Source organism: Cherax quadricarinatus, chromosome 33 (assembly GCF_038502225.1).
Source record: "Cherax quadricarinatus isolate ZL_2023a chromosome 33, ASM3850222v1, whole genome shotgun sequence".
Taxonomy (NCBI): Eukaryota; Metazoa; Arthropoda; class Malacostraca; order Decapoda; family Parastacidae; genus Cherax; species Cherax quadricarinatus.
Window position 1 is genome coordinate 18,203,077 of NC_091324.1, and position 11,955 is coordinate 18,215,031.

The following is an 11,955-nucleotide window of genomic DNA, read 5'->3' on the forward strand; positions in this document are numbered from 1 at the left end:
CAATGTTTCAAGAGCATAACGATGCCAGTCTAATATGCACACTGGAACTGCAGTATCGTCGAGTGAATCATTACATGAATATGCAAGTGTCTCACACATATCAAGTTTGTCCAGTCGAACTTGTTTGCGAGATTTTGTCTTTAAGTATTTGCTCTGCAGCTAGTGCCCTCTCATCACACTGATAAAATATATCTTAGTAAATAAAATTTTACTCTAGTTCCTCGGATGCAGTTCACTGGTTGAATGCTAAAATCAATATGTTCACTGAGTCTCCCAGTGAACGCAAATTTTATCTAGCCAGCGTTAATTAGACATAATCCTGGATTTTTAGTTCAGAATTTTGGACTTTATCACCTCAGCACCAATATTTTACAGAAGCGGCTGTATATCCCCGCAATCTGTAATGGTAACCGAGTGTAAGGAGAAGTACAGGTGTCACTGAGAAAGGGAGATTCGGGATTAAATAAATTAAAAGATAAAAGAAAGATTAGTGAAAGTAGTTTGAGTTAATTGGATCAAGAACCCTTCACCAACATTAGGGCATTCCATCAAATATTTGAAATCTGTAAATCCTCAATGATGCCCCATTAAGGACATTTCCAATGTTTTTAGTAATGTTTCATAACTGAAATTTCTCACTCCTGGAATATATCTGATCTTTAGGTAGTTTTCCTATTTAACTACTGCATATATTTCTTATAGAGCCAGATACTAGCAGAGCTGCATTTTCCACTTGTAAGGATATTCATCATTGGACATATTTAAACTCTGATAAATTTACATTTTTATTTAATGAAGCTCTACGTAGAGTGAAACTTAGTCTGTAAATAAAGGTTAAATTCGCACACTATCTTTTCTAACTTGCAAAGTTGCACCAAGTATCTTCGTTGGTGTTTCAGTAGACTAAAAACAATTTATTTGGAAAACTACCTAGAGTATGTGCATGTGACCATCAAGTGTTGATGTTCAATTAGAAAATATATTTTAAAATATAGAGATAACAGAAAATTCAGAAGAGATACAAATACATGAAAGGTGAGTAGGAAGGTTTGAAGTTGTAACTGGCACAGAGTTGCAGTATGATTTTGAGATGTGAACTACAAGAAATTATATATTTACAAAACAGAGGAAACAACGAAAGTGTCTATCCTCGGAGGACAATAGATAAAACAAATCGAAAGAACTAAAGATTCAGCCATCAGTGAAGAGCAAAGCCAATGTTGGAGAACAAGGAAACAAGAAGAAAGCAAAGGGGAGGTATATGAAAATGGGGGAACGAGGAGTAAAAAAAAAAAAGCGAGGAAGAGATGGCTGAATCGAAACCAACATCAGCGGAAACGTGAAAAAAGTAGACCCAGGAATATCAGTGATCATGAAAGGAGCTGCAAGGAGAGCCACACTAGATAGGCAGATGGTAGAGCTGCTGCGATAAAAATCAAATTCAGATGTAAAATTATATCTGAACAAATATCAGAGAACATAGAGGACTGAATGAAGGGATAGGACGGAGGGAGGGAGAGACGAGAGATCGTTACAGCTAGAGACTGAATATAACAGAAGAAATCACATTTTTTTTACTGTAACATGGATTAAAATAAATAAAATATTAGCTGGAAAAATAATTTTCCAGAGAACGATAGTGAGAGAATAAATCCCAGGGCAAAAAACTGGATATCAAATATAGAGAAATACTGGATGGTATATTTTCAGGATGTCCAAACAATGTAATAGAGAGAGAAAGCAAAGAACAGCTCACAAGAGGAATAGACAGGGACACGAGAGCGACAGGAAAGGAAATCCATCATGGCCAAGACAAGGATATATGGAATCGACAGGAACCCCAATCTCCCCTCAAACCTCAGAAACTCACCTTCTCCTTAAACCTCGGGAACCCCCTCCCCTCAAATTTCGGTAACCACTCTCCCCCCTTAAACCTCAAACTCCATTCAGACCTCAGAAATCTACCCTCCCCTTAAACCTCATAAATCCACCCTTCCCTTAAACTCCAGAAACCTCCTCCCCTCAAATTTCGGTAACCTCTCTCCCTCATACCTCAAACTCCTTTCCCCTTAAACCTCAGCAATTCCTTCGGAAATCCATTATTTCCTTATCTCATAGAGCATCTGCCTATATCCCCAATTCAAAATTTATCCACTTCAGCCCCCAACACCAAGTCTTCCAACATTCTAGCCCCCAACATCCTGACCCCCACACCCAGCCACATTCTACTTGTAACTTCTTCCCTCACCACGACTTTTACCAAAACCTTTCACAGTCAGCTTACCTCTTGCACCTCCACAATTCCACATAAGCAATACAATAATTTCCGCCAATAGTAGTCTCACTAATGAAGACAGGAACCAGGAGACCTGGTAGTCATTAGGTGAGCACCTAATGTGAAAGGAACATTATATTTTATTTGATGGTTATGAACAAGTGGCATGCACAAGAGATGTAGTGGCAGCTGCCATGCATAGGTCTCATACTTGGCGCCCATACTTGGCTCTCATACATTCACACATGGGTCTCGTAGATGGAGTCAGGGTTAAACAGGACAAGGTGAATAGATCAGTGAGTAAACCACAAATGGTATTCGATAACCAAAAGCGGAAAACGGAAATACTGCACAACAAAGTTTAATAGATAGAAATTTACATTCGGCTAAATTTTTATCGAGTCGTAAAGCTCTAAAAGAGCGAAACTTTGTCCTATTAACAGTCTGTTCTTTCACCTTTGTCTTTTCTATGGTGAGCACCAACTCTTGGACCACCTATGAATTAGAGCTTAGTCCCTTGCAGCTAAAACTATGCGTGTCATGTAGGTGCATGAACATTTCTATGAGGTATTCAGGTTCTTGTTGAGGGGTCGAAATGTACATTGAAGGATCCTCATGTGTGTATTTAGTACAAACAAGTGCACCGTAGACGATCCAAATGCATGTGTATTGGAGATTTCTATAGGTGTTATCAGAGATCCAGGCGTGCACTGGATGGCTGGAAACAATGTGGCCTCAGGTATGCGCTGAGAGTTGCAGGCATCTGCTTTGGGGTCTAACTTGAATTTCCAGACTTGTAAGCGGAAATCGAACTCACAACCTCGAATTCGAACAGCCTTGTCATTTTACGGGATACCATCTTATTGGATGACACATTCTCTCCTCACAGGTCGCTGAGGACAAGAGGACCAACTGGAACAAGTTCCAGGGCTCCTGGGGCAAGCGAGGAGATGACCTGGCCGACGCAGAACTACAAGTAAGGTCACGGGTGTTTTTTTCTTGTATAGTTATTCAACGTTACATTAACGTGACTGGAACATACTGGCACTCCAAGAATTAAACGTGTAAGGCGAGATTGTTGAAATAAATAAACCCATACGTGTTTATAAACTTTTTAATTATCTTTAAATCTGCAACAACCTTCACACACCTGTGTCAGGTGCATCAAGGTCGTAACTGTATGTGTCCTATATCTGGCACTACTGTGTCAGATGTGTCAAGGTTGTAGCTGCATGTGTCCAGTATCTGGCACTACCGTGTCAAGGTTGTAACTGTTATGGACACCAGCCTTGAAAAGCGTACCACTAGAGCTGCTACTGGCTTTTGCTTTCGCTATCTCGGAGAGGGGATATCAATATTCTTAAGTTATTTTGTATATTAGTGATTGAAGGGAACGTTGTCAATGTAGTAATGAATGTATTTGTGTATTTCTCTCTCTCTCTCTCTCTCTCTCTCTCTCTATCTATCTATCTATCTATCTATCTATCTATCTATCTCTTTCTCTCTTTCTCTCTCTCCCTCTCTCTCTCTGACTGCACTACCTTTCTTTTCCTGTTAACCTCCCTCTCGCCCATCACTCATATCCCCTCTTTCCCCAACAGCCTTCTTTATTATCTCCCCTCATTTCATTTTATCCACCATTACTCTCTTGCCGTGCCTCTCACCAGCTCTCATCCTTCACAGGCCGCTGAAGACAAGAGGACAAACTGGAACAAGTTCCAGGGTTCCTGGGGCAAGCGAGGAGACGACTTCACCGACGCTGATCTTCAGGTAAAGCAGGAGTACAACTGTTAATGGCAAGACACGCAAGACGACCTTTAGTCGTCTTTCGTGTGTGTGTGTAGGGGGGGGGGTTGTATGTGCGGGTGTGTGTTGGTGTGGGAGGGTGTGTTTCTATTTTTCCCGTTCGGCTTTCACAATATCTGTATCTGCCTGTTTGTTATCTCCAGTCAGAATTATCAAGGCGTCTGCCGCCTGATTTGCCTCTGTTCCACTAATTTACATGCAAAAAAGTTGAGATCAAAATGAAATCGAGAATCGTCTCATTGTTAAATCGGTTGATCAGCGTGAGGCCTTGTTGACCCGACAGATAACACCATCCCTATAACAGGTTGAGGAAAACTTTAAATTAGTGTAGTGGACAGTTATCCAAAAGTCTTGCCCAAACACATGCACAAACACACACACACATACACAAACACAAAATGAAGAACTGCAGTGAATAAAGTATATAAAGGCCACGATAAATTCCTTGAAATTAGAAGGGAAGCAAAACAGTACGGGAATAGCAGTAATTAAGGCTGAATACAATACCCCAAAATACTGTACATTCAAACCAGAAGAAAATCTTCGATAAACTCTGACGTAATATTAGAAACATAGAGAGAAATTCGCAGAAAAATCTGTAAACCACGTAACTGTAATATATGCAAAATAGGACCTTAAGAACCGCATACATTATTAGTAAGGGGGAAGCGCCTATGTAAATCTAAGTAATCGGATTTAATTCAAGGAAAGGGAAGGTAGTTTAAATTCCTAGGATCAAGAGCCCTTGACCAGCCAACAGGCACTTCCCTAGTTAAGAAACGTATACATGAAGGTCAACGGTAAGGGATAAAAATTTCAGTACGAGGCTTCACAACACCTGACCTGCGAAACGAATATGAAACTTCAAATGTAGTACCAGTCATTATGAATTAAAGACTCGAGGCATTAAACAAGAGATCGCTGACGCTGACATGCATGTTGTGTAAGGTTATGGAGACAATTTGATTTTTATTAAGTTGTCACTGCACATTACAAGCCGTTACTAAAAAATAAAAAAAATATATAAAAGGAGAAAGATATTGGTATATGGTTCCAGAGAGAAAACTTTCATAAAACTGTACACAACTAACCCGTACATAGTAGAGCGAAAAAAGCTTACGACGACGTTTCGGTCCGACTTGGACTAAGTCAGACCGAAACGTTATCGTAAGTTTTTTTTCTCTCTGTGTGCGGGTTATGTGTGTATTGTTCCAGTTACGTTACTGTGCCGTTATATTCTTTATCATAAAACTGCATAATTTGGTTGGAGTGGCTGGGAGTGTAACATAGTGGGAAAGAAATTAGCGGAGAAACTATAGTCAGTGAGAAAAATGTCAGAAATAACTACAAGTTCTTGATCCCCAAACTGGTTTTGATACGTCTGAATGATCTAACATGTACAATAGATTCCTACAAGTCAGAGTAATGAGGAGACTAGAATACAAATTAAGACTGAAAACATGCTACAGGGTCTAGTAAACAAGTAATTAGAATGGTTAGAGAAATTGGTTTACGAATTAATTCCCACATGAGAACAGTAGTGGTAGCAACAGTACCGTTGTTAATATTACTGAAAGGAAGATAGTTCCAAACCAGAGATAGAAAAAACCTAAGGGTTGACATTACTCAGAATCCTCTCACCTGACACACAAACCGGATAACGTAGCGGCAAATGTAAAGCTAGCAGAGTAATTTATCATAAATCTGCACATGAAGGATCCTAGAACACTACATGACATGCGACACCAGCATGAAGTCTTAATATCAAATAAATAAAGAAAATAGCTGTAGTGTTCAAATTCATGCGTGAGCATTTATGAGTTGGTGAACTCTGATCCTTTAATATTTTAACAGTGACAATGATCTATTTACATTACTTTGATTTTCTCATCATTGCACCAGTTTTTCTGGTAAAACTCCCAGATATTAATCGTTGAGCTCTGGTCCTTTCAGTAATATTATACCAGTGACAATGACCTATTAACATTACGTTGATGATTTTCTCATCATTTCACCAGTTTTCCTGGGATAATCCCCAGACATTTAGACAAAGAAAAGGAAACAGGTTATGCTTGTAGAATTAAAAACAATGTTTGCGCAAACACATTAGTACCTCCACTCCCACGCACATCAGCGAACATCATTAATAAACTACGTACCTCGTGACGGGGAGCCCTTGACCCCGTAGCCTTTGAAAGGTCTTAAGCTACAAAGCAGGACAATAGAGTATCAAGACTGCACTACCTCTTACCTCCCATGAGGAAGATAATAAAGGTCTGTACTAAAGAATTGATTCCACCTGACATGACCTACACAAAGTTATAATCCCTTACCTCACCCTCTAGGTGCCTTTGTTTTTGGTGGATGGTGTATACGAGCATTGTTTTCTGTTTCCGCCGCAACACTGAGTCTGACCGGTAAACCAGTCTTTACAGTGTTATGGAATGTCATAGGGTTAAGGGTTACCCCACTGTCTCATTCGTGAGAGCAGACACCACCCTCTAAATTATTCTGTTTTTATTATTATTATTATTATTATTATTATTATTATTATTATTATTTCATAAGAGCACTGAAGTCCCCGTCTATAGTACGGCATTCCAGCGGCTGCATCGTTCCGCCGAAGTCTGACGGGTGACGGGAACTCCATATAAAAGTGGATTGAGCCACAGAGTTCTTAGAGCACATCATGGCTAACTCTGTACACAACAGTGGAGGGCTCGCATATGCAAGGACGTCGGGTTGGTCTCCAGCACCTTTTACATAATCCGTTATTTTTACTGTATAAAGTTAAATTCTCCGTTGTTGCCAGACAGGCAGTGTGCAACTACCCATAACGTATTGCATGCAATTATCTGGTTATTGCAGGACATTTTCATCTGTCTCTGGATAAAGAGTACTTAATGTATGCAATGTAAGTGAAGTACATAAATTTTTAAAGGGGCAAATACGCATCCCTCTGAGTTATAATTACATTGTGAATTAATAAATATCGTGGATGAAGAAAATAAACATTATTTAACTGAATATATCTCCACCACTGTCACTTCGCTTATATATTTTTTTTCTGTAAAACAATGAAATGATGTAGATTAAATGAAATGCTGATGAATAAGATAATGAAGAATAATTTATTATACACCTTTCCCCAGACTGCCACCTCTCCCATACCTCTTCCCTCTCCCTTTCCCCTCCCATCCCCTCGTGTAACACCAACCTATCTTCATATTTGATGCTGTTCTTGTTTGTGAGAGAATGCAGGCTTGAGATGTCACCATATACCCAACGCTGCCAGATTTAAGCCATCCGTTATTGTTGGGTAATCAGTAGGAAACAGGTTAATATTAGATAACCTACTCAATCCAAATCTAATGTAATCGAGAATAACATTAAAATTTCGGGGAATCTCGTGCGCTCAGAAACGCACGAAGGGCAGTTCCAGTTAAACTGGCTGCCCTAAAGGGAGAAAAGGTTAGTCTGTCCTGTACTTTGTTCCATGGTCACAGATAGTGCATCATTAGGTCATGTGTGTGTGTGTGTGTGTGTGTGTGTGTGAGAGAGAGAGAGAGAGAGAGAGAGAGAGAGAGAGAGAGAGAGAGAGAGAGAGAGTTGCGAAGTGGTTTGTAGTACTTCATTCCCCAGGATGCAACCCACAACGGTCGACTAACACCCAGGTACCTGTTTCCTGAAGGTTAACAGGGACAGTGTGTGTAAGGAGACTTGCCCATGTGCTTCGACCTGCCCAGGTTAGTGACAGACGCTGCTCCCACTCACACTTAACTATATTTCACAGGAAAAGGCAAACCATTACAATGAAAGAGATTTTCGGTTTTAAAGGAAAATGCTAAGAGTAATCGGAGAAGTTCACCAATGGGGTCCCACAAGGAGCAGGTTTTTCCTCCGATTATCTTTATTATTTATGTAAATGATTCTTCAGATGGAATAGAAACTTCGTGAACATGTTTATTGATGAAAAGATTGTATTGAAAATATGTTATAAAACTTACTTAATCCCTAGAAGATGGTTTATTGATTTACTAGATATAAAGAGTGTCCACTACACAATGATCAATAATACATTAATTAATAAAATAAAGATCAAACTCAAATGTATATAGAGTGAGGGGAAAGACACTTCTCGTTATATATTCTCTCTCATCCCTACAAGAAGACCTGCATTAATTAAGGAGACAGTGACAAATAATTCAAAGACTAGGTCGATTAGCGCTATGTAATGAAAAGAGAAGAAAAGCAATAACAAGGAAATACGAAGTGTGTTGATTGTGATAAATTACTGAGAGCTTCGGACAAACTGATCTGGGAGGAGTCATTATGGACAACAGCTGATCCACAGAGGATCACTTAAATGAAATAGCTAGAATTCTTGTTAATCACGGGGCATGAGAGGTAATTAAGTTTAATTTAAGTCGAGGACAGGTCCAATTTACTTAAATTTTCGCTTGCCTTATTCAGCAAGAAGAACGTTGCTATATAAGCCAAAATCGCAAGTTTTTACCTATTCGGTACGATATATATATATATATATATATATATATATATATATATATATATATATATATATATATATATATATATATATATATATATATATATATATATATATATATGTGTGTGTGTGTATATATATAGGAGTCGAACCCATGCTGTTTTGGCCCGCCTCATGGTGAGAGAAAACGCATGATGCGTGAGGCGGGCCAAAACACCATGGGTTCGACTCTTTGGCTAGTGCAGTGTTGTATATATATATATATATATATATATATATATATATATATATATATATATATATATATATATATATATATATATATATATATACAGAAACTACATAACTTACCTCGCACCTTACAGAGGTTTCTTCGTGGGGAGGCACCTTAATTTCTTGCTAGATATATTCCATGGCTAACAACACATGTTAAAGCCTCTTTGACACTCTTACAAAAGAGTCATTCACTTTCTTCAGAGTGACTTTACATAAAATACTATCATAAATACAAGACTTAGCTTATAAAGGCAAGCATTGTTTAGCCAAACACGTCGTGCGTATATTACTTTGGCTGTAAACACACGAAAGTCAGCGCGTAGAAAACGTACTTCGTATATTTTGTTAACGATAAGTAATGCTAGTTAATTTTAAGCTTGCATTGCAAACTGTGTACGATTAATTTTGATCATATACGCAGGTTATACGGTTAATAATATTATATTACGTTGGTTGCCAGATTAACTAATATTATATTCCGTAAGTTACAAGGACACGTCAGGTTTCCTAGGTTTATTGAAATTGCTAAAATTTCTTTAAAGTGGTAATGACAGCAAGCCATAAGTAAAAAAAAAATCCATCCTGTTTATCCACAACAAATAGTTCTCGTTAACCTTTATAACACAAAAATGAATAAAACGTAAATAAAAATCAATTACTTCGTTGAAAAGGGTAACGTGCAAGGCATTTTCTTCTCGTTGTTTTTTTCCAAGGATGAGAATCCCTTCGTGATAAGAGAAATATTACCTGGCCAGCAGGACTCTCCTTCAGCTTCAAGGAACACGACACAAGTCATTTCACGGAATTCTCTCTCTCTCCCTCACTCTCCTCCAGGTAGCTAACAATATTGACTACGTATTTCAGAACATTTTTGCCAGCTCCGAGAATCTCGCTTACAAACTTTCCTTATTAAATTCCAACCTTTGATTTTATCACTCACTGAAAAAAATTCTACCCTAAATTTTTTTGCAGATGGTTAGCTTGCTATTTCAATTAATGGGTGATACTAAGGGGACCCCATGAGTGAGTATTTTACTCATAGGGGTCGTACAGGTTCTGGGGAACGGGAATTAATGAAGTTAAATCTCTTGAATCAAGAGGCCTTCACCAGCGTTAAGTCATCCTCCCTTCGAAGGAACTATTAAATCATCTCCCAGGAATTTATTCAGTGTTCCTTTCCTCTCGTTCCAGGATGCTGCTCTAGATAAGCGAACAAACTGGAATAAGTTCCAGGGCTCCTGGGGAAAACGTGGTGACTGGAGCAGTCTTCAGGTCAGTGTTGAGTCAGTCAGTCCAGTCTTTCTCACTCTCTCCCCAGTTTCCCTATTGTACCTAGAAGGTACTGTGTATTCACCAAGGGGTGTGCGTATCTCAGTGATTTCACCAGAGGTGTGCATGCACCGAGATCTGTGTATTTATATTTATATGTATTCTTCATTCTTGTGAACAGGTGATGTACTAGCCTAATGACCAGTGGTATTGACCACTGTGTGTGTGTGTGTGTGTGTGTGTGTGTGTGTAGACGGGTTTCCCCACTCCCTCCCTGTAAATAGCACAACCAACTTAACAATGCATACAGTTGAGATCATCCCATTAGCCGAGCACCACCACCTAACTTTTCCAGTTGTCACGCGTCGGAAGTGATACCTACCCTAACTGTACACACAGCGTATCCTCTTTCTCGATAGTGTTTTGGTTCCTGACCACAGCTAACATGACTTCCTATACCCTTACCAACAGGGAACTTGGGGCAAGAGGGCGTGGAAGAACCTGCAAGGGGCATGGGGCAAGCGCTCTCAGAACGACGCCGCAGATGATGACTTTTACAACGACGCCGCCACCCAGGAGGGCGACTTGGTCTCCGATGAAGCCCAAGATATCTCTTCCATGGCCTTGGCCAGGATGATGGCATCAGCAGTGCCACAGAAACGTGGGTGGACACTCTGGGGCAAGAGACCCGTCAACACCCGCGTCTCTCCACGCTCCACCAACTGGTCCAGCCTCAGAGGTTAGTCACTCCACTAGTCCAGCCTCAAAGGTCAGCCGCTCCCATGGACGGGAGTGGGTGACGAATTAATATACGGAATCGAAGTATGGAGACACCTCCCTTGAAGAATTCAAGGGAGGAAGAGCCCCATATATTTAGTTATTATGAACAATAAACCTACTATTTACTAGTAGCTGGTACAACTAGCAGAGAACATTAAAGTTAGTAAAGAATCAGTTTTAGTTGTAACAACAAGTGTCAAAAGCGCATCAAGTGCTAGTATTATACACCAGAAGTGCATACACAAAAGGTTAGCATTAGTAGTAGGTTAACTTAGCGGAAGATGATGTAGTGTTAAATGTTCATAAAATTCATACCCGCAACAAATAGGCAGAAAAATATGGTAGCAAGCAAATTTGTACCTGAAGTATAAACTTAGTTCTAATAACGAAGAGGATAATGCCAGATTATATATGTATGTATGTATGTATATATATATATATATATATATATATATATATATATATATATATATATATATATATATATATATATATATATATATATATAAATGCATCCGCAGAACAAAGTGGTTTTAAGCAAATACAACACTGCGACCAGCTGGGAATCAAACCCAGAATATTTAGCCCGGCTCCTGGGAACCAATCAAACCTCCCGACTCCATTAACCACTTGGCCACCATGCTACAAACACCAGGGACCCAGCAACTATACTGGTATAAATCAGCTTCTCTGAATCACTATATAAATATTTACTCTGGGACGTTCTATACTTATCTTTTTATTTACTTTTGATTTACTCACCTAGTTGGTAAATCTATTCTGTCTGCTCTTTGCTATATGAGAGATCTCAACAATCCCGTCTCCACTCTCAGTATTGTAATTTTCTAACCACCACATTGACTTCTAACGTCTACACTATATTTCTGTATAAATATTCACACCACACTCTGCTCTCAAACATTATATTTACACCGCTTCTACTCTCCTCACTTCAACGTTTAAATCACTTGCCTTGTAATCATATGATATTTTGTATCCACTGATAAATTTCTTTCCTTGCAAAGATGTCTGAACACACCAT

At 39.1% G+C, this 11,955-nt stretch overlaps 1 protein-coding gene across 3 annotated transcripts in view; it reads left to right on the forward strand.

Annotated features, from left to right (window-relative positions):
• Mip (Myoinhibiting peptide precursor) overlaps positions 1–11,955 on the forward strand; it is a 153,996-nt gene that overhangs the window by 135,393 nt on the left and 6,648 nt on the right. For all 3 annotated transcript variants that reach the window (XR_008407793.2, XM_053783982.2, XM_070090883.1), the window contains exons 3-6: positions 3,165–3,251; positions 3,959–4,045; positions 10,056–10,136; positions 10,605–10,872. Coding sequence is in view for 2 of the 3 variants with exons in the window: in XM_053783982.2 (XP_053639957.2) it covers positions 3,165–3,251; positions 3,959–4,045; positions 10,056–10,136; positions 10,605–10,872 (523 nt within the window). In the remaining variant the exon portion in view is untranslated. The remainder of the gene's footprint in view (positions 1–3,164; positions 3,252–3,958; positions 4,046–10,055; positions 10,137–10,604; positions 10,873–11,955) is intronic.